This window comes from Brassica oleracea, chromosome C1, assembly GCF_000695525.1.
Source record: "Brassica oleracea var. oleracea cultivar TO1000 chromosome C1, BOL, whole genome shotgun sequence".
NCBI classification, from domain to species: domain Eukaryota; kingdom Viridiplantae; phylum Streptophyta; class Magnoliopsida; order Brassicales; family Brassicaceae; genus Brassica; species Brassica oleracea.
The window spans coordinates 7,077,254-7,097,879 of NC_027748.1; the positions used below are offsets into that span (position 1 = coordinate 7,077,254).

At 33.2% G+C, this 20,626-nt stretch overlaps 5 protein-coding genes across 11 annotated transcripts; 4 read left to right on the forward strand and 1 right to left on the reverse strand.

Annotated features, from left to right (window-relative positions):
* The first annotated feature begins 706 nt into the window (after positions 1-706).
* Positions 707-4,568, forward strand: LOC106315686 (probable LRR receptor-like serine/threonine-protein kinase MRH1). Its single transcript, XM_013753489.1, has 12 exons — positions 707-1,026; positions 1,207-1,475; positions 1,563-1,692; positions 1,776-1,847; positions 1,935-2,078; positions 2,166-2,279; positions 2,353-2,867; positions 2,938-3,128; positions 3,218-3,350; positions 3,434-3,588; positions 3,738-3,929; positions 4,086-4,568. The coding sequence occupies exons 2-12, from the start codon at positions 1,391-1,393 to the stop codon at positions 4,341-4,343; spliced, it is 1,989 nt and encodes a 662-aa protein (XP_013608943.1). The 5' UTR covers positions 707-1,026; positions 1,207-1,390; the 3' UTR covers positions 4,344-4,568.
* A 575-nt stretch (positions 4,569-5,143) lies between these two features.
* On the forward strand, positions 5,144-6,480 carry LOC106343582 (V-type proton ATPase subunit c1-like). Of its 3 annotated transcripts, none has more exons than XM_013782845.1 (4): positions 5,144-5,384; positions 5,552-5,572; positions 5,683-5,938; positions 6,020-6,480. In XM_013782845.1, exons 1-3 carry the CDS (start codon positions 5,309-5,311, stop codon positions 5,838-5,840), a joined length of 255 nt encoding a protein of 84 aa, XP_013638299.1. In that variant the 5' UTR covers positions 5,144-5,308; the 3' UTR covers positions 5,841-5,938; positions 6,020-6,480. The 3 variants fall into 3 exon arrangements, with proteins under 3 accessions (XP_013638299.1, XP_013638291.1, XP_013638308.1); XM_013782837.1 differs by having other exon boundaries at positions 6,023-6,480; XM_013782854.1 differs by having other exon boundaries at positions 6,042-6,480.
* A 2,456-nt stretch (positions 6,481-8,936) lies between these two features.
* Positions 8,937-9,938, reverse strand: LOC106330321. The gene is made up of 2 exons (XM_013768813.1): positions 9,513-9,938; positions 8,937-9,230 (listed from the first exon to the last, which is right to left on the reverse strand). The coding sequence occupies exons 1-2, from the start codon at positions 9,936-9,938 to the stop codon at positions 8,937-8,939; spliced, it is 720 nt and encodes a 239-aa protein (XP_013624267.1).
* A 3,850-nt stretch (positions 9,939-13,788) lies between these two features.
* On the forward strand, positions 13,789-15,781 carry LOC106325192. 5 transcript variants are annotated; one of them, XM_013763227.1, is made up of 3 exons: positions 13,789-14,155; positions 15,059-15,123; positions 15,426-15,781. In XM_013763227.1, the coding sequence occupies exons 1-3, from the start codon at positions 13,966-13,968 to the stop codon at positions 15,561-15,563; spliced, it is 393 nt and encodes a 130-aa protein (XP_013618681.1). In that variant the 5' UTR covers positions 13,789-13,965; the 3' UTR covers positions 15,564-15,781. The 5 variants fall into 5 exon arrangements, 3 of the variants coding, with proteins under 3 accessions (XP_013618681.1, XP_013618689.1, XP_013618675.1); XM_013763235.1 differs by having other exon boundaries at positions 15,059-15,120; XR_001266841.1 differs by lacking the exon at positions 15,426-15,781 and having other exon boundaries at positions 13,789-14,168; positions 15,059-15,393.
* Positions 15,782-18,564: 2,783 nt separating this feature from the next.
* On the forward strand, positions 18,565-19,070 carry LOC106330327. Its single transcript, XM_013768817.1, has 2 exons — positions 18,565-18,936; positions 19,047-19,070. Exons 1-2 carry the CDS (start codon positions 18,565-18,567, stop codon positions 19,068-19,070), a joined length of 396 nt encoding a protein of 131 aa, XP_013624271.1.
* The last annotated feature ends 1,556 nt before the right edge of the window (positions 19,071-20,626 follow it).

Genomic DNA, 20,626 nt, shown 5'->3' on the forward strand with positions numbered 1-20,626 from the left:
AGCATCGATTCAAAAATTTGAGCTGCGGTTTGAGTTTCTTACCTCTACAATGAAAATATTTAGTCTATAAAACCAGGGTTTATATCAATTGCTTTAGAATAATTAAAATCCCCATATATGAAAACAAAGTTAGGAGTTATAATAATCTCATATACCTTTATGTTGTATTTGACTTTTTTTTTGTCTTAACACATTTGAAATTGACGGAAAATATATATTAAGAAAATAAGAAGTTATGGGAGGCATGTAGTGATGAATAATGATGGTTCATGCACAAGTGCACATGACATCAACTGAAAAAAAAACATTTATCTTGTGTGACAGTGCTAATTATAGATAACGACTTGAAAACTGTTTTATACCGTTAGATTAAATGATATGATATCCAACGGTCAGTAATATTTACTATTTTATTACCGGCCCTACTACTAGTAGTAAAGTATAAGGCAGGCACGTCTCATTGGTCCCTACTACACTACTTTTTATAATAAAGGAAATACAAAACATAATTATTTTAATTTACTTTAAAATATTTACACAACAATAAGGTGACGTGGCTGAGTACAATAATCATCTATGATTCAATTAGAAGAACTAAGCATCTATAATTAATGCAAAGTATGTAAACTAAAAGCAAAATTACAAGGAATTAGTGATTGAAGAAATTGGAATTTTTTATTGCAAAATAATTTAAAAGGAATACAAAATTCTGCAGAGAGAGATAGGGGAAGAAAAGGGAGAGGGAGGAGAGAGAAGGCACCACCACCCTTTGGCCCCTAGAGAGACCAAAGATGATCGAAGAGAGAATACTCTAGATCATCATCATCATCATCCTGCAAAAACAAGAATTCGATTTTTTATTTTATTAAAAGATTGGATTTGTTTATATAATTGTTATCGATTTTTCTGGAAATATTTTGATTTCTTAAATCCCCTACACCAACATTTTTCTTGCCCTACCTGCTCCATGCTTTCTTCTTTTCCAGAAACATAACAAAATCGCATTATAAGCAATTCCTTTTTACAGTAAGTTTTTTTAACCTTCCAATCATTTGCTTGATTCCTTTACGTAATTTGCAAGGTTCTTCGTCTAAAAGAGGAAAATATATAATTTTAGGGGTTTTCTGTACATTGCTTGTTCGAGAACTTATCCCTTTCGTAATTATTGTTTATGATGTTCATCTACTTTTTTTTTTGTCTTGTCAGGTATTAAGAAACAACGAGAGATAGATCCAAGATATGTATACTGCGATCAAAAGGGTTTTGTGACATTAATTTTCAAAACCTGGAAAATGATCAAGGACCCTGATATTCGAGATATTTTTGGATTTTGATTTGTAAATTAGGAAAAAAATTAGTATAGTGTTGTTTGTAAAAAAAAAAACTTAAAATGGGTTGTGGATTCCACTACTCTTACGTCTTCTTCTTGATCATTACCCTTCAAGCTCCTCTCTCGTTTTCTGTCAACCCCCAAGGTTAGATTTTAATAAATCCCATATTCTTCTTCTTGTTTTTAAGATTTGTTTAGGGTTTTGGTTCTTATATTTTTGGGTGAAATTTAGGATACGCATTGTTGAAGTTCCGGGAAAGAGTGAACTCGGATCCTCATGGAACTCTTGCAAACTGGAATGTTAGTAGTGATCTCTGTTCTTGGTCAGGGGTAACTTGCGTTGACGGCAACGTGCAGATTCTGTAAGTTCCTCTGTTCCACAAAGCTGCAAGATCATTACTATCTCTTAATGTTCTGATAAGCAATGTCTATGTGTATTTAATAGGGATCTTAGCGGATGTTCTTTGGGAGGAACGTTAGCTCCTGAGCTTAACCAACTAATTGAACTAAGATCTCTGTAAGGATCTCTTTAATGGTCAAACTCCAATTTTTTAAAAATAATTTTGCTTGGTTTATGGACCTAACCCACTTCTTGTTCTTATAGAAAACTCTCCAAGAACCATTTCTCTGGAGAGATTCCAAAGGAGTATGAGAGTTTCTCAAAACTTGAATTTTTGGGTTTGAGAGACAATGATTTAACCGGAACAATTCCACCCGAGCTAACCAATGTCTTATCGCTAAAACACTTGTGAGTTTATAGTTCAGTCCTTAACAAAATGTGTTAAATAATGTTACTTAAACATAGTTTGAAAATGACCTTGTTGAACTATTCCAGGTTGCTTTCTGGTAACAAATTTCAAAGTAATATGAGTATAAAGATCCTGAGAATGAAACTGCTGCACTCTCCTTTTGCTGTTCTTGGCTGTGCAAATAGAAAACTTGGACACTGGTAAGCTCTATAATATTCTGATTCATCTAACACCATATAGGATCTTCTAAAAATGGAGATTCTCTCTTGACAGTATTTCAAGAAACCATATCATTCGAGTTAAAAAGATTGAAGCATTTGTATTCCGTATCAAAGCAACTTCAAGACGTTTCTTGAAAGCATTCCCAAGTAAGTTCGATTTCAAAAGACGTGAGTTACTCGAGGAGACAAGTAACTTGGCGGCTGAGCCTGCTCCTCAAGCTCCTAGTCCTTCTCCAGAGACTATAACTGAAGCCTCTCCTCGAAGCAGCGGGTCTTTCCCAGCAGTGACCAACGCAAAGAAGAGAATACCACCTTTAGTCCCTCCTCCACCTTCTCCCGATGAGAACACTAGTTCTGATTCCTCCAAGAATCATCCACAACCACAAGATAATAAACAGTCAAAAGGATCAAAACATGTATGGCTCTATGTGGTTATCGCGGTTGCTTCTTTCCTCGGTTTACTGATTATAGTAGCTGTTATATTCTTGTGCCGTAAAAGAGCTGTAAAGAGCATAGGTCCTTGGAAAACTGGTCTTAGTGGACAACTACAGAAAGCTTTTGTCACCGGTAAGAGACTTATTTCATTTTTAACTCTGTTTCTTTGAGGAACATTAACGTTGAAACTGAAACTTCATAGGGGTACCAAAGCTGAATAGGGCTGAGCTAGAAACAGCGTGTGAGGATTTCAGCAACATCATCGAGACGTTTGATGGTTACACTGTGTATAAAGGAACTTTGTCGAGTGGTGTTGAGATAGCTGTGGCTTCTACCGCGGTTTGTGAATCTAAAGAATGGACTAGAGCCATGGAAATGGCTTACCGTAGAAAGGTTAGTTACACATTTAAAAAAACAAATCAAATTAAAGAAAATCATTTTGAACTAGAGTTATTATTGTATAATATATTATCTTTGTGTAGATTGATGCACTTTCTCGGATCAACCATAAGAACTTTGTGAATCTGATTGGATACTGTGAAGAAGATGAGCCTTTTAACAGGATGATGGTTTTCGAATATGCTCCAAATGGAACCCTTTTCGAACATTTGCATGGTGAGAAAAAAACATTGGTCTCAGGTCTCATGATGTTCTCTTGTCTATATTCTCTCGGTTGATATCGTTTTTGGCCCTATCAGATAAGGAGATGGAGCATCTTGATTGGAGCGCAAGAATGAGAATAATAATGGGAACTGCCTATTGTCTACAACATATGCACGAGATGAACCCTCCCATGGCACATTCTGACTTCAACTCGTCTGAAATATACCTAACCGATGACTACGCAGCCAAGGTTAGCTTGTTTCTGTAAAAGTGTTGTTATTACATGTTTCTAAGCTGAAGCTGCGCAAGAACACGTGAAACTGTTTTGACAGATCAAGAAACCTCTTAGAGATGTTGTCTTTAAGCCACTAAAAAGATTTGTATAACCAAACTTTGTAGGTCTCGGAGATTCCTTTCAACTTAGAGGCGAGATTAAACCCGAAGAAACACGTGAGTGGTGACTTAGAGCAAGCCTCATTGCTACTACCTCCAGAACCGGAGACTAACGTCCACAGCTTTGGACTCTTAATGCTCGAAATAATCTCCGGAAAGCTCTCATTTTCAGACGAATATGGATCTATCGAACAATGGGTACGCATTTAAATCGCTTTTTCTTCAAATAAAATATTTTATAACAACCTGCTCTCGGAATATTTTTGTTTATAAAAGAGGTTCATGTTTTCTAAAATTTCCGGATCCTAGTGTTTCAGATATGATCGTATATTAATGGACTTGGCAATTTTTCAGGCATCAAAACATCTGGAAAATGACGGTTTAGGAGAGATGATAGACCCATCGTTAAAGACATTCAAAGAAGAAGAGCTTGAAGTGATATGTGATGTGATACGAGAATGTCTGAAACCAGACCAGAGACATCGACCTTCAATGAAAGATGTAGCGGAACAGCTAAAACAAGTTATTAACATAACTCCTGAAAAAGCTACTCCAAGATCATCTCCTCTTTGGTGGGCAGAACTCGAGATCTTGTCCTCTGAAGCAACTTGACCCTCAATGAAATGCTCTTTCTCTTATACGTTGTACCAAAAAATTTCTTTTTTTCTTCTGGTTTCTTGTATCAGTTTTCTTATACGAGCTTTTGGTTCTTGATTCTTCACATTGAGTTTGTTTTGTATTAGTGTTTGCTTCTTGATGGATTTGATATAAACGAGTTTCGATATGTGTTTGTATAACGAGGCACGGTAGTATAGGCAGATATCGTATTCACGTGTCTATTTGTGATGAAATAATTGTGACTAATTTTTATTTCCTATTGGTTTGCTTGTATGATACTCTCAAAGGAAGAATTGCCAAAAACATAAAAAAAAAGATTTTCTCAAAGGAAGACCCGCTAGGATTACCAAAAATAGGTTTAAGCTATAAGAGCTGGTGGGTTCTCTCAATGTATTGATGTAGAGCGAGTTTTACGCATAGAAGAGATGATATCTGGTTCTGAGATTTTTTTTTTGTAAACTAAGGTTCTGAGAATGTGAACCGAAGAATGTCAGTCATTATGTTACGATTATGTTTGGAAGTTGTTTCTCTTGTTCTTGTGTCTGTATCAAAATAAGTTAAAAAAAAAAAAAAAATAGAGATTGAAGAAGTCATGTATAGTACGGAACCTCGGTGGATGGACCTAACAACTGATAATGTAGAAGATGCATCACGGACCCCGAAGATACGTGGATAAGTGATGCTGAGCTGCAAAAACCATGATTATCCCCAAGCCTTAAGAGGTTCTTAGGGTAATTAGAAATTTTAAAAAAAAAAAAAGAAAGAAAAATGGATTTTATTAGAAGAAATTTATCTTATTTAAAGTATAGAAGAACCGTCACGTGTTCTTCTCTCTCTCTCTCTTTCTCTCATCTCACACCAATCATCATCGCCCTTGACCTTAAACGCGTAAATTCAATCTGAGAGGAGAAAGATCAAATCCAGAGGAGAAATCATCTTAAGATCCAGAATCGTCGGAAATGTCTACGTTTAGTGGAGATGAAACCGCTCCTTTCTTCGGCTTCCTCGGCGCTGCCGCTGCCGTCGTCTTCTCATGTAAGTCGTTTCTCTGTTCCATCTCTGTTCTGTTTCTCAAATGTTTCGCTGCTCTTGTCTCTGCTTGTTGTTCCCATGTTGTCTCTAAAGAAAAAGTCTTTTTGTGCTTCGGAACCGATCTGCCTTGATGTGATTTGACTTAGCGGTATCCGAACTCTGTTTGTCAGATTCTAGTTTCTTTGGACAAGGTTTGTTAGAAAGTCTCTGTCTTTTTTTTTCCCCAGAAACTAAGGCTAGATCTGGAAATATAATATCTTGTGTTATTTGTCTGATGTAACGGAGTTGACTGTTTTACTAGGCATGGGAGCTGCATATGGGACAGCCAAGAGTGGTGTGGGAGTGCCATCTATGGGTGTGATGAGGCCTGAGTTGGTGATGAAGTCTATCGTCCCCGTTGTTATGGCTGGTGTTTTGGGTATCTACGGTTTGATTATTGCTGTTATCATCAGTACCTGATGGTAGATACTTAGCTTACCAAGAGCTAGGTGTTTCAGCAGAGAGAGCGAGATATTCTTTAGTTACTCCTCATTCTTTTATCTCCTCTCGACTTGCAGGTATGTATGTATATTCAATTATTTTTCATTGTTTCTGTTACATTCAGTTTTGTCTTCTAAATGGTTTAAATTTTTAACTAGAAGAGATGATGCTTCTCATCAGAGCAACTCTTCAGGGTCTTGCTTGGATGTGAAGAACTCAAACGGCTTAGCTGACTTGAATGAGCCACTCAAATGGCAAGATTCAGAACCTGTGTCTCTGTCCAGGGATATGCATTCTCATTACGGAGAAACAATGCAGATGTTCAAGGACAGTGGTTGCATAAAAACACAAGTCAAAATGGCGTGCCAAGTTGTTTATGTGATAGTTAGCATGTTCTGCATTTTCATTTCATTTCTCTAATCTTTGCAATGATATAAACAGAGACGCACGTTTTTCTCTGTGTGTCTTCATGCTCACATATGTTTTATTAGCTGAAAATATGTCGTAGTAGTGTCTTCTTATGCATGTACTTGTCGATGGTTCATGAATTGTTTGCTTATTAGTATGTAGCCATTATTGCATATCTTCTAATTCTCAAATGTTTTCATGTGGCATTGTATTTTAAGAACCTTTAATTAAAAAGACTAGCATTGGAACACAAAAACTAGGTGTCTCTTAACTAAGGTTCTTAATTAACATTTAATACTTAAAAAATTATTTTAGAAACTCTAATGAGTTTCTATGGTTAATCATGCTCTAAAACATGCAAATGAATGAAATATTCACTGCAACCGGTTATAGTCTCTGGCGGTTTTAGTGGTAGGTTCCGAGTGATATCTTGTGTCATCTATTAAGTTTTTAAAATTATTAATAATAATAATAATAATAATAATAATAATCAGAATGTTTAAATTAATTTATAGGTGTCGACAAAAAAAATTAATTTATAGGATTTCTAGAAACAGTTATATGTGAAATGTTATATACTTTTTAGATATGTTAAAGAGACAACCTTCTGGTTTATTTTTGGCATTGTTATTATAATGTGAAATATATGCAAAACGAAGATTAATGATTTGTCCTGGTAGATATATACATTTTAAAATTGCTAAAAATAGTTATTAGTATAAGTTACACCTCAAAATATTATGTTGAAGAATGTTTTCAGATTTTTTAAGACTGTTCAAATAATTATAAGTAAAAATTAAAAATCAAAATAATGTTAAAAATCAGCATTGCGGATAAATTTTAAGAACACTATAATATTCATATAAAATGTAACATTACACAGAAAAAAATAAAGATACAACCAAAATCAAATCTAAAAATAAGAGACACCATTACAACACATAAAATATTTTTTTTAATATATAAATATTAATTAAAATCAACCCGAAGTCGGGCATCGAGATGGTTACAACTCCCGGCTAGCAGGGAAACGTTGAGAACATAGGTTACATGCACTTGGCTAAAAGAGACATGAAATAAAATTTGAAGAACCTTTCTTCTTAATTCTCTTATTGCAATTTTCACGTTTGGATATCGACCATACAATGAAACTTAAAACTTTCTCTTATTTTTTGTTCTTGTATAACATTGGTCAATTGCTACTAATGATATATATATATATATATGTCCATCGAAAAAGAACCAATATAATGATTTTTTCGAAAGAAATAATTTTTAATGACCAATCTTCAACGATTCTAAAACCATAGTCATACAACAAATAAATTATTTCTCCAATATTGATTATTGCATGTCCAATAAAGATGTCAAATGTAGTCTCTGTAGATATCAAACACCTTTGTAGTTGCGTTGACATGGACAATCCCAGTTTTGATTATGAATCGAATATATTTATTCATTCCACAGAAACCAAAAAAAAAAGAGATTATCCATCATCTTCTAATTTCCTGACTCCGACATACTCCCTCCGTTCTTAAAAGATGTATGTTCTGGAAAAAAAATTTGTTTCAAAAAGATACATTTTTTACTTTTTCAATGTATGGGTTTATGAAAATTGTAAGTTTCAAAAAAATTAATGGTGTTTATTGAATTTCTATTGGCTAAAAGTTATGAAAAATTGTCATTCACAAAAAACAATGCATATTTAATGAGTTTTCTTAATATACGTGAAAAGTCTAGAATATGCATCTTTTAAAATCAGAGGGAGTACATTTTTCATAATGGTTTCATAGCAATTGTTCCAAAGCAAAGCTGTTAGGATAAGTTTCTTACCATTTAACCTAAATTCAACTTGTCATCGATCATGGTCATGAAGTCAATGCCGGAAATTGCAACAACAAATTGGAAGAAGAGATAAATAACTACCATTGTGAGTAAATCTGAATATTTTCTCCATTATAAGGAAAAACAAAACCCGTATAGATTGTTTTGAAACAGGATCTCGAGATGCATTACGGAGAAAGTATGTGTACACAAGCAAGATACAAATTAAAGTGTTGTCAATTGCGGATGAACACAACCGGATATTCCGTAGTGACGAGTCCAGTGCAAATAGAGTTATAGTCTTATAGAAAACGAACTCTTCCATGGATCTTCACAGAATCAACATCCTTCGATGAGAGTTGCAGAAAAATGGTGATTACGACAATAGTCATTAGAATCGCCTTGTAACAGTCTAATTCGATTTAGCTTTTTATTCTATATTTAGTCTTATCTTACAAAATGAAAAGTTATGTTGAAAAGAGCCAATTTTCAAAACATTCTTTTCCAAATAATAAAAATGATTTAAATTGGAAAGTATCAGTTGAAGAGTTGTGATGATAAAGAGATGCCATTTTCCCAAGCATTTCCAAAATTATTGACAAGCAAATGTATAAGTTCTCGTAGTAAAAACATTCCAAAAACAACCTATTGGTAATCAGTGTTTTATCACAGAAACTTCTCGAAGTTAATATGACAGCCAGTCAGGGATATGTTTCTTTTGTAGTTCGAATATTTTGAAGATTTCAAAAGAGGTAATGGAACTTAATTCATTTTTTTGTTCATACATATGAAAATAAAAAACAGGTATATGGCAAGGACGAAACAAAAGTACTTACGTATGTGTCAGGAACCATAGGAGTGAGTGACATTATGCCTTTCGTTTCCCCACCGACGTAACTGAACCTGAAACGCAGCCGCCGCTGCCAAAAACTCAACACACTGGGGCGGAGCTAAAACGTCTAAAATACCCTTAAGCGTTTTCAGCCGCACACAATCTGCCGCCTTCACCATCTTTTCAAGCCTCGTCGCTAATCCCTTCACCGCCGCCTCAACCAACACTGTAGATTCTCCTTCGACTCCACCGACACGACATCCAAGTCTCGCCAGCTCCACCATTTTCCTGTCAGCCATAGCCACCTAGAGACGACCTCAAAAGTGTACAAATTATTAATCAAAAATAACTTATTCTTTGCATATTTGACGTTTGCTTTCATTGGTAATAGGATCATGCAAATATAAAATTATGATAATTAAATTCTAAAAAAAAAAAGAAACATATTAGATATTTCTTTTTCTAAAAACCCAGAATCCCAGTTCAAATTTTAATGGTTTAAAAAAAAAAGTATTCGAACATTTAATCCCAAGAGAAAAAAATAATTTAAAAATCTGAAATCCGTACGAATCCAGTTGTGGACCCACCTGATATCGTTCCATCTCTGTCTCAATTCTTTCTTCGTCGAACCTCGTCTTAACTCGCAGCTCCTCCAACCTCCTCACCTGAGCCTCCACAAGCACCACCGTCGGCCTCCACGACTTTCTCAGCCTATCGAGCATCCGAAACGCCGTCGATGGTTTCCATCCGGTTAACCAAAAACAAGATTTCTCTAACGGGTTTAGCCAAACCGGTCCAAAGAAGGCTAAAATGTCTTCTCCGATGGCTGCCCATTTCGCTGTGTAGTAAGCTTTGTGGTGTGCAGTAAGCTTTGAGATCAAACCTCGAAGCTCGATCTCACTCATAGTGTTGATGTTGTTATGAGCAATTAAGAGTTGATGAAGATATTGCTCGAGTTGAAAAATCCAACTCTCGTAGAACTCGAGGAACTTTTCTTCTACGCGGTTTCTCATTTAGCTTTTCAGTTGTAATATTCCATATGAAATTGTAGCGTTTTGGGACAGTATTTATACCTACGACTCTCTACATATACACTGTTATAATTATAAATATGCATGTGAATGTATATGTAATCATATTTTATCTAGTCCATGACCTCGTCATGGATTTATATTACTAAACCGAGTAACTAGCTACTCTAGTTCAGTCAAAACCTTTATCCCACAGACAAAATAAAAACAAATACTGACATTTTGATACATTTTTAAACATAAAAACAATAAACACATTATTTGTGTACTTTTATTATACGAGACTAATAAGTACAGTCGTGGAATAGTCAAATTATGTTACATTATTCGTTGGTTACTAATAAAACCTAGTAATATCGAATGTTAAGTCACTGTCAAAATGTTTGACGATATCACTAAACTTGGAGAAGTCATACTGAATTAAACTTGATACATTGATCAAAAATATGACCTCGAGAATGTCGGCATGCAAGATGTGAACGTATCTACATGTTTATGTGTATACGTTACAAACGTATTTATATATAATTGAATGTACAGAGATACGTATACGTGTATATTACATGTATATTACAAAAATTAATAATTAACTAAAGATTTTCTTATATTGACAAAAAAAAAACAAAAAAAACTAAAGATTTTCTTATGAAAGAAAAATCAAAATCTTCAAGGGAAGACGTAACACATGGAAGAGAAAGAGAGATTATTACAGTTGCATGGCTTACGCGCATCGCACGCCGACTGCAAATATGTGACGCTTTGCAAAATTCGTAAATATTCTTTGAATTTACATTATTTTAATTAATTTTTATAAAAATGATTTTAATAATTCTCTCATGCAATTCTAAAATAACTTCAACAATAAATATTTTTTTAAACAATGAGGATAATTTTCAACAGCTACAGAAAATGATGTATTGATAAAATCAATAAGATTGTTATTAAAATTATCTTTCTTCAATGTGAAGAAGAATCGAAAAAATGACTAACAAGTTTTTTGACCTCTGAGTGTACTGAAACGGCAGATAACACAGAGAACAGATGGCTCACGTGGATACACGTGTCGCTCTTTAGCCATCTTTAGCATCAACGTGGAACATAGCTCCCACGTAAGTTGCCAGTCAACCTCTACTAATGTGTTATATATATGTTTTTGTGATATCATTATACTTCTGCTTATGTACCTCTTAAAACCTACTAAAAGTCTAGTATCAATATGAAATATATGTATACTAATTTAATAAAGAGCTTTAAACAAAAATAAGCTAAACCATTTCTCGAAAGGAGAAGTATAGGATTTTATGTAAATTCTAAAAAATAAATTTTGTCTAAATAGTTGAACATAAGAAACCAGTGTAAAGAAAATACATGTTATGTGGAAAGTTATAAAAAAAATTATTTTACAAAGCAGGGAAATTTATTAAGTTTGAAAAAGGAAAAAAATTAAATACTCTACTTAATTCTCCATGATCTATATTGCAATTAGAAACATAGTACTTTATTTTAACTGATAGATGGTTGGAGTTTTTTAATATTATACAAAAGTAATATAAATTATATAATATCATCATATATAATCAAAATGAAATATTTGAAACATAAATTTTCATAATTAGGTATTTAGACAAAATAAAATAATAAAAAGAAAACAAAAATTAAATTGTTTTAAAACATGCTATAATCCATAAATTTTTATGATAAATTTATATAAAAAAAAATAAAATTTCAACACATATCATATTTTATTTTTAAAAAAGATATTACACTGAAAATACTAAACATAAAAAAAATTGTTCTCACACTAATAGAATCTAAAAATCTCTTAAAGCAAACATATCAACAACTAATACTCTCTCCGTTTCATAATATAAAATGTTTTAGAAAAGTTTTGATGTTTCAAAATATAAGATTTTTGATAATTTTAAGGTACTTTAACTTTATTGAAAGTTGGTTAACCAATAATATTTTAAAGCATTATTTATGATTGGTTAGATTATTTTTAACTTATATTATTAATAATATTATCTTTTTAAAAAGTAAATTTCTTTATTGTTGTGCATTCAAGCAAAACATTTTGTATTATGGAACAGAGAGATTATTATTTTTGCATCAAACAGAGAAGAAATCAGATCAACGTAAACCCTACAATAATTTTTTGAAGCTCACTTTTTATCATTAATGACTTGCTTTCCCCAAATCGACCCTAAGTAGAGAAATTCATTTCATTAGACATTTCAATAAAATCAAATAGAAAGCATCTGGAAAATCAACCACATTGTTTTGACACATAGAGTGCCTCTATGATACAAGACATCATAGAAATTTCAAAGCTAAATGAGTTCAAATTCCGTCATGTAAGTAGAGTTGATGTACTTGAAAAGTTGGGTAGAAAAAAAACAAGAAAGACTATGTAATATCTTGGTTTTATTAATAAGAAAAAGGGTTGACCAAAAAAAAAACTTATTGGATTTTGTTTTTTTCAGTAAATGTATAATCGGTAGCCCAAATTGATTTTTGTCTACCTAGCCCAAATTATTTATGATTAAGTTAATAGTTTTGGAGGACGATCAATTTTTTTTATTTCATTTTTTAATCTTATTTTAGTTGATGAAGAGCAAGAAAGATGATTAGATGATTTGCTTATTATACCAAAAAAAGAAGAAGATGATTTGGTTTGTATCTGCATACCAAAAGATCACGTTGCTGAAGTGCAGGACAGAGTAAAAGTGTTTTAGGTGATTGTATAAACTGTGCCTAAACGCTAGATATACATAAATTTGGTGCTTAGTTTTCTATTTCATTAAAAAAATTACAATATATAAATACAATAAAATCTATTATCTGTATATTACGATATATGATATTATATGTTATGAAAACTTTAATAATTATATTTTTGAATTATGCTGTACATTTAATGTTTTATTTTGACACTTACGTTGTCTACATCTCCAATTAAATAAATTTACTAGGAGTGGAGAAAAACATAACCTAAAAGTAACGAAACTCAAACTAAATCAAAATATATGTCCAAATATTTCGGTTGAATTTTTTATCAAACCAAAAATTTTAGTTTAGTTTTATTTTAAACTTAATCAAACAAAAAATCTAATTAAAATTAACTAAATATATTAATAATATAAAATTTAAAATGTTTAATCATTTAATCCAAATAACTTAATATTGAAAGAGATTATATTTATAAATAATTAAAAATAATAAAATAAAGAACAAAATGTTTTTAAACTATCATCAAAACTAAAAAACTATCCAAAATATTATATTAACTTAAATTTAATGATTTGAAGTTATAGATTATATCTGGTATATTTTCATTTTGATGTTTTTATGTTTAAATATAAAAGTATGAAGATCAGTGGTTAAATGATGATTTATTTTATGTTATATAGATTATATTTTCTTAATTAAATTATAACATAATTAAAATCAATTCCCTCTGTATAAGTTGATGACAAAAAAAAAAATCAATTCAATTAAACTGTACCAAACACAAATCAAAATGGATTCAAATCAAGCCAAATCAATCATAAGTTAAATCAATTTTGGTTTACTGAAAGTTAAAAATGATCAGAACAGACTAAATTAGACCGCATCAAATTTGAATTCAATCCGAATGCCTACTAATATATTTACTGTTTTTTGTCAACCCTACTAATATATTTACTAACCATTCGGTCACAATTTCTTAGCGCTTAGAGCACCATTATCGCCGTGCCTTAAGGCGTTTCTTAAGGTATTTTGGGTTTAAAAAAAATAAAAAATACATAATTATAGAAGAACTGTGTTTTAATTAGGGTCAGGAAGAGGCGTTTCTTGTTGACACGCGTAGGCGTTTGAGAGGTAGGAGTGTTCCTTCTTCGTTGTTTATCTCTCTCTCTCTCTCTCTCTCGCGAAAGTTCTCTCCTGGTTGGAACCTCCAATCCGAAGATGGCACGAAGAGACGAGATGAAGCTGCGGAGGAGACGAGAAGCTGCAGAGGAGAGATGAGATGAAGCTGCGGAGGAGAGAGCTTCTGGTAGTGAAAGCGGGTTGGATTGTATCGATGGTGATCCTGTTAAAGGTAATCACTTTTGCACTCTGCATCAAGCAATCCCCTTTCTCATCAAGCAATCCCCTTTCTCTCTCTCTCTCTCTCATCAACTCAGAGGAGGCAACGACCGTGTACTCAGAGGACGCAGGTGTAGATTGAAAGTTAATGTCTTCTCTTCTTCTCTTTCTTCTCTGTTTGCATCTGAAAATTGAATTTTGTTGTAGAAAGAAAAAAAAAACGTGTCAATAGATTCATGGGTTTTGTTTCTGATTTGGTAAAGCTGTCAACTTTGATTATATCTCTGGCAAAGAACAAGTTATTTGCATGTAAATGTTCTCAGATTCATGTGTAGAAGAAAAAAACGTGTCTATAGATTCATGGGTTTTGTTTCTGATTTGGTAAAGCTGTCAACTTTGATTATATCTCTGGTAAAGAACATGTTATTTGCATGCAAATGTTCTCAGATTCATGTGTAGAAGAAAAAAATGTGTCTATAGATTCATGGGTTTTGTTTCTGATTTGGTAAAGCTGTCAACTTTGATTATATCTATGGCAAAGAAGAGGTTATTTGCATATAAATGTTCTCAGATTCATGTGTAGAAGAAAAAACGTGTCTATAGATTCATGGGTTTTGTTTCTGATTTGGTAAAGCTGACAACTTTGATTATATCTCTGGCAAAGAACATGTTATTTGCATGTAAATGTTCTCAGTGTAGTTTTTGTTGTTGGATCATGTCTCTTTCTGTTCTTGATTGAAAGTTTTGATTTATGTTAAAGAGAGGAAGGGGATTTCCTTGTTAGTATTACGTATTGCACATTGATTCTCGTACATTTAGCAGAACTTTAATGGATGCTGAGTATTGTTCGTTTTATGAATGAAATTGCTTATTGATTTATGTACTCCTGTTTCGCATTGCATTCATATCCATCCTGGTTTGCTAGATCACAAGTTACAGTTATTGATTCTTGTCATTACTTGTATTGATCGAACCAAAACCAAACTGGTTGGAGTGATGTGATGGTTGTGCTTTGTTCGTATTTTTGATTGCAGTGGAAGAAGAAGCGCATGAGGAGACTGAAGAGGAAGCACAGGAAGATGAGACAGTGATCCAAGTAGTCTGTGTCTCCATGCCTATCCATAAATCTCTGAACCTTTATGTTTTGTGCCATTACATTTATGTTGAAATAATCGTTTGTAGAACATGGTTTGATCACTCCCAATCACTGATTAAATGGCCGAACCAGCATAAAAATGGTTTGGATCAGGCAGACACTTGAAACTAGTTTCAATTCTTGTCTGAATCATATCTTAGTTAGTTTTTGGATGTTAAGTGATGTAATGAAATCAATTATAGTTTATAATTATTGATTGTGTTTACATCTGTACGTCCAAACCTTAACAACTTGTGTTGGAACAGGACAAAAATGGCAGAACCAGCGTACACAGTAGCATCAGACAGCAAGAACACATGAGAAAAGATGCTATGGCTGGACTTCACGTCCTTAGGTTAATGCCCGAGCCGACAGCTGTTGCACTACTGTATGCGCAGCAGTAGCAGATGACTAGTCATGACAGCATGGGGAGCGGAAGCGAGAGGCTTGCGGTTATATTCAACATGGGTGCTGGTTACTGCAACGTTCTTTGTATAGCCTCTCCAATCTCTTGTATTTTTGTGTCTATAGACTTGTGTTAAAGTTTCTATATAACTTTACAACACTCTTGTTTTCTCTTTAACATAACTTCAAAGTCCATATAAAATTTCATAATCTCTTTCTATTCAATCTATACCAACTAACTTCACGATAAAAGATTCATAATCTCTTTCTATTCAAAGTCCATATAAAGTTTCACAATATTCTTGTTCTCTCTTTAATCATCATTCACAACACCAAATTGTATTCACAACACCAATTTTTTTTTTAAGAACCCTTAAATAAAAGACTTGCAATGGATCACACAAATATACCCATCTCTTAATTAAGTCTCTTAAACTCACTTTCCAACTAAAAAATATGAAAAAAAAATTAAGAGCTCCTAAATGTCTCTTATGGATAATGATGCTCTTACCACTTTGGCCCTTTCTTACAAACTCTTCTAGCAAATAATAGGAAATAGGACACGTGTAGTAGGTGTTGACAAGCCTACACGAAAAGTTATGTTATTAAGTAGTACCTGTCTAGATTCACAACTATAAATAGAAACTCTTAACATTTACAGTAAAAAACTAAGCTAGAAACAACTTTGCCGTACCATTTTATTCATGAATTAAGGTTTTGTGAATCCAACCAAATATTTTCTTCTTCTTTTGCTTTCATGCTTGTTGAGATTTTAATTTTCGGGTGGATTCATCTTTGATCGGTGGTGGCTTCACCATATGTGTTTAAAACACAACAAATTAATAATCTAAGCATATATATGTTCGATCGGATATATTACAGCATAATTGTTTTTGGCCTTTCTACATGAAAAAAATCGCAATAATATAAAGGAAGTTTTAAAATGTAACGGAAAGCACATGATTCGGCCTCGGTGAGTGAAGAAAGACAGGTGAGAAATGAGAATAAAACAAGAGAAGAGACGGGATGAGTCAGTTCAACTGGTTAGAGCCTTGGAGGCCAATTGTCATGCTTCCGGGTTCGACGTCAGCCGGAAGCAAACTGTTTATCCATGTCACGAAGCGGGTACTGGGCCTTCGGGCTCAGGACAAACCCTCCCGGATGAAGCCGGTCCGCTGCCTGACCGGACCTAGGGAATGACCCGCTAAGCGGGGACTCTGGATTACCGAAAAAAAAAAAAACAAGAAGAACAATGAAGATTCTCTGTAGCGTAAGTCCACATTAACTTTCTTAAATTTCACAACGTTATATAATATAAAATGTATTGGTTGGCTTTGTGAGTATGCTTAAAGTTAGATGAGAAAAAAATAAACATACACAAAACTTGAAGGGTGTTTTGTTTAGACAATGTAAACTAGTGGAAGTATACACTTGCCCTATTTTTTCTCAATTATCATTGTTACCTCCTAAACATCATCTAAAATTGATTTTTATAAATTTGTGTCATTATTAAATTTATTTTTATTTAAAATACATGAATTACTACAAAAATATTTGAATTAAATCATGCTGAACTAAATATTTTTTGTAACGGCTATTGGTTTAGATATTTAGTGAACATATAAAATTTGATATTAATGCTCTTCTGAATCATTGAATTTGCAACGAAAATGCGGTTTTTTAGAAATTAGACATATGATAGTTTTTGCAGCGAAAATTGATTGACTTACTGTAGTGACTCAAGTTCTAAGATTGTTCGTAACAATACCTTTAATGTTCTACTGATTGCAGTTCTGAATTACATGTTTAATTTTTCTGGATCTAGCGTTTTTTATTTATTTTACAATATTTTTTTTCTGGATCTAGCATTTTTTATTTATTTCACAGTATTTTTTTCTGGATCTAGTATTTTTTTAATTATTTCATAACATGTTTAATCCGTTGTTTTTTTTTTATCTCTTGCTATTTATTGCTTTCTACTACTCAACATATCTAAATCTGAAACATATATTTTATTGTGTCATACCAGTACATGTGAATTTGATCTCTAACTAATGCAACGACTTCTGAGATCGCAGAATACTCTTAGGAAAAACACTAGTTCGTTTATATATACGTAATTATTTTGATGGTCAAAGTTATCTCATTCACTGATATAACAAATTAAATAAATCCTCTCAATGAGCTAAACTATTTTTCTTTACGGAAATCTGAATTAATATTTGTCGTTGTCTTCTTCTATTTACACCAACCGGAAGATAGACTTTTGGTAACTTAGAGGAAGATGCTTACTGATGCTTACTCATTTTCGTCTGCCGCCTACAGTTATGACCACTTGCAAGCAGCGCCAGAAAAAAATACAACCAGGGCCGTCTATTAGTGTACAAGTGAAACGGTTGAACATAGTCCAAATCTAAAGCGAAAACATATATAAAAAAATTAAAATAAATAGATAAAATTAGTTTTAAAATTCAAAATTTTAATATATTTTTAAATTTATAGTTTATAATTAGAAGAGAAACCTCAAATATACAGAAATAAAACTATTAACTTTTAAAATTATTTCATTATATTATTAAATATATAGTTAATATTTTTTTAACAGGGCTTTAATATAATTTGGCACGGTCATGCGTACAACCAAATATTAATTTCTTGTAAGAAAAAATATATAAACCAATTTCAAAACGACCTAAAATAATGCCAAAAATATATATTCTTTATTTGCGAAAACGCCAAATCCTCCGTCTCAACATAAAATGTATCCATGCACTACTTGTTTGCTCACACCCTCAAACCACGCATTTTCTTCTAACATCCTCTAAACACACATATACGTTAAAAGTAATTAATATATATATTAAAAGTAATTAATATATATATTAACAAATTAAATTGTAGACTTCGTACTGGTGCCTAATCTGGCACTATATATTAAAACCCCACGAATACAAAACATACATAATACAAAAGCCCCCAAGGAGTTAAAAAAAAAACTAAATGGAGAATCCGAGCTCATCAAACATAGAAGAAGTTCAACAAGAATGTTATGATGAGTGGATGAGTTTACAAGCCAAACGCATGACGGACCTTAAACGAGCGTTAGCTAACGGTGAGAAAAACGATGGCGCGCTTCGAGAATTGATACAGTCAGTGATTGAAGATTTTAAAGACTATGCCCGAAAACGATCAGAACATTCTCGTCGATATAGCTCAAACTATTTTGCTCCGACATGGAACACTTGTCTTGAAAACGCACTTCTTTGGATGGGAGGTTGTCGTCCTTCTTCGTTTATACGACTCGTATACGCTATGTGTGGATCTCAACCGAGCTCCGTCTTACCAACTTCTTCCGTGACAACAACATCGGCGGTAAGGTTATACGCGTGTCTACCTTGTTTACGAAAAAAGAGATTTACTAATTAAATGATATGTTTTAGGGTTTCATAAATGCTAATATTCTCTTAATTTTCTGATTAAAGATTGGTGAGTCGGATAGGGACTAAGATGTATAGTTCGGAGTGTAGTCTGAAAAATTCTAGGATGGCCTTGTTTTACATTTCAAATGAAACTGTTTACTTCCTCGGATTCAACCAAAAACTGTCTACAATTCAAGGAAGTGGACCATTTTTATTTTGAAGTTTATAGTCTGAAATTGCGTTTTAAAAGATAAGGACTATATATGATATAGTTTGAAGTTCAGCTGTCACTAGTTCAACAAGGACAAATCTACAAAATACGTTTAATGGGTGCGCGCACTGGTGATTAAATATAATAAAATACGATAAACCATCAAAACTTGACTTTGATTTACATCTTATTTATTATATCTCGTATAACACTGTTTATATAATTTAAGATAAAAATTGATGTATTAATATTATTATTGGTGTACTTGTTTTAGAGTATTTTCAACTCATTTTATTTGTTCCTTCTGAAATAAAAGAATTCTAAAATAAATGTGAGTTTTACTTCAACTTATTTTTTTAAAATGTTATTTTGACGAGTAACTTTTTTGTGTTTTTTATATACTAAACCATATATAGCGGATACATTCACTCAATTGAAATGTTCGCCTTTGGAATAAAGATGGATAGGGAAGTTTCCACTCCTAAAAGACAATCTGCTCCTAAATCAAGCATGAACTCGTTTCTAGTTGTTGATCGATGTGTGTCGTGATCATTAGCATAGTCGGCGTCACAATAGCCAACTATCTTACACTGTTCTCCTTTCTTATACAAGTATCTTTAGTAATTTTTTTTTCTCTGGAAATTTTATTAATGGAACTGAGCCCAAAAAGGCTAATCCCAACACATTACAAGACAAAAAGGCAACGCAAGCCCAATTAACATAAAGACGAAGGCCCAACACACAGGCCCAAAACACAAAAGGTAAACTGTCGAAGAAGCAAGCTACGGCACGTCATCTTCCACGTGTATGATCGCCCGGCGATCAATGAACACGGGTCAAGACGAGGAACCACTTCCTTCCACCGGAACCATAGGAGGCGACGGAACTCCGCCGACGGTGAAGACGAACCACGGAAGAACAAATCTTCACAAGGATTCGAACCGAAGAGCCAAAACTGGTGGATCAACGAATCGGAAAAAAAACATCGACGCCTACAATCTATCCTTCAATTCTGACTATCTTGCATGAAAAGATCCGGCATCTTTGAAGATAAAGATAAGCTTGAAGATGCAAAAACCAAATCAATTGGAAAAAAGAATCGTCGGAGGTACAGAGCGAGAGGCAGTCGGTCAACAAAGAACTGAATCGTAGATGGATCGGTGCCGGCGAGAACGATTCTATGTAAGACATCGTCTCCCGGAGACAGAGGCCGGCGAAGTCGGCGCTATGAAAGCCGTCGCTTCCCGGAGGCAAAGCCGTACGGTCATCGGAGGTACTGATCAACCGTCGGAGACAAGAACCGGTCGGAAGTACCGAAACCGGTAAACAAAAAATGACAACCACTCACTCTCAAATCAACTCTAAACCTTCTGAAAGATAAATGTGTGATAAGAAGGTTAGAGGAATGGAAAGAAATTCTCTCACTAGGGGA

Excerpts from the sequence above, each read along its gene's own strand:
- LOC106315686 (XM_013753489.1), top strand. The coding sequence starts at position 1,391 with ATGGGTTGTGGATTCCACTACTCTTACGTCTTCTTCTTGATCATTACC. Across the intron at positions 1,693-1,775 it reads GACGGCAACGTGCAGATTCT|GGATCTTAGCGGATGTTCTT; the intron begins GTAAGTTCCTCT and ends TGTATTTAATAG. Across the intron at positions 1,848-1,934 it reads CTAATTGAACTAAGATCTCT|AAAACTCTCCAAGAACCATT; the intron begins GTAAGGATCTCT and ends TTGTTCTTATAG.
- LOC106343582 (XM_013782845.1), top strand. The coding sequence starts at position 5,309 with ATGTCTACGTTTAGTGGAGATGAAACCGCTCCTTTCTTCGGCTTCCTC. Across the intron at positions 5,385-5,551 it reads CGCTGCCGTCGTCTTCTCAT|ATTCTAGTTTCTTTGGACAA; the intron begins GTAAGTCGTTTC and ends TCTGTTTGTCAG. Across the intron at positions 5,573-5,682 it reads TTCTAGTTTCTTTGGACAAG|GCATGGGAGCTGCATATGGG; the intron begins GTTTGTTAGAAA and ends CTGTTTTACTAG.
- LOC106330321 (XM_013768813.1), bottom strand. The coding sequence starts at position 9,938 with ATGAGAAACCGCGTAGAAGAAAAGTTCCTCGAGTTCTACGAGAGTTGG. Across the intron at positions 9,231-9,512 it reads CAGAGATGGAACGATATCAG|GTGGCTATGGCTGACAGGAA; the intron begins GTGGGTCCACAA and ends GGTCGTCTCTAG.
- LOC106325192 (XM_013763221.1), top strand. The coding sequence starts at position 13,966 with ATGAAGCTGCGGAGGAGAGAGCTTCTGGTAGTGAAAGCGGGTTGGATT. Across the intron at positions 14,156-15,058 it reads CGTGTACTCAGAGGACGCAG|TGGAAGAAGAAGCGCATGAG; the intron begins GTGTAGATTGAA and ends TTTTGATTGCAG.
- LOC106330327 (XM_013768817.1), top strand. The coding sequence starts at position 18,565 with ATGGAGAATCCGAGCTCATCAAACATAGAAGAAGTTCAACAAGAATGT. Across the intron at positions 18,937-19,046 it reads CCGTGACAACAACATCGGCG|ATTGGTGAGTCGGATAGGGA; the intron begins GTAAGGTTATAC and ends TTCTGATTAAAG.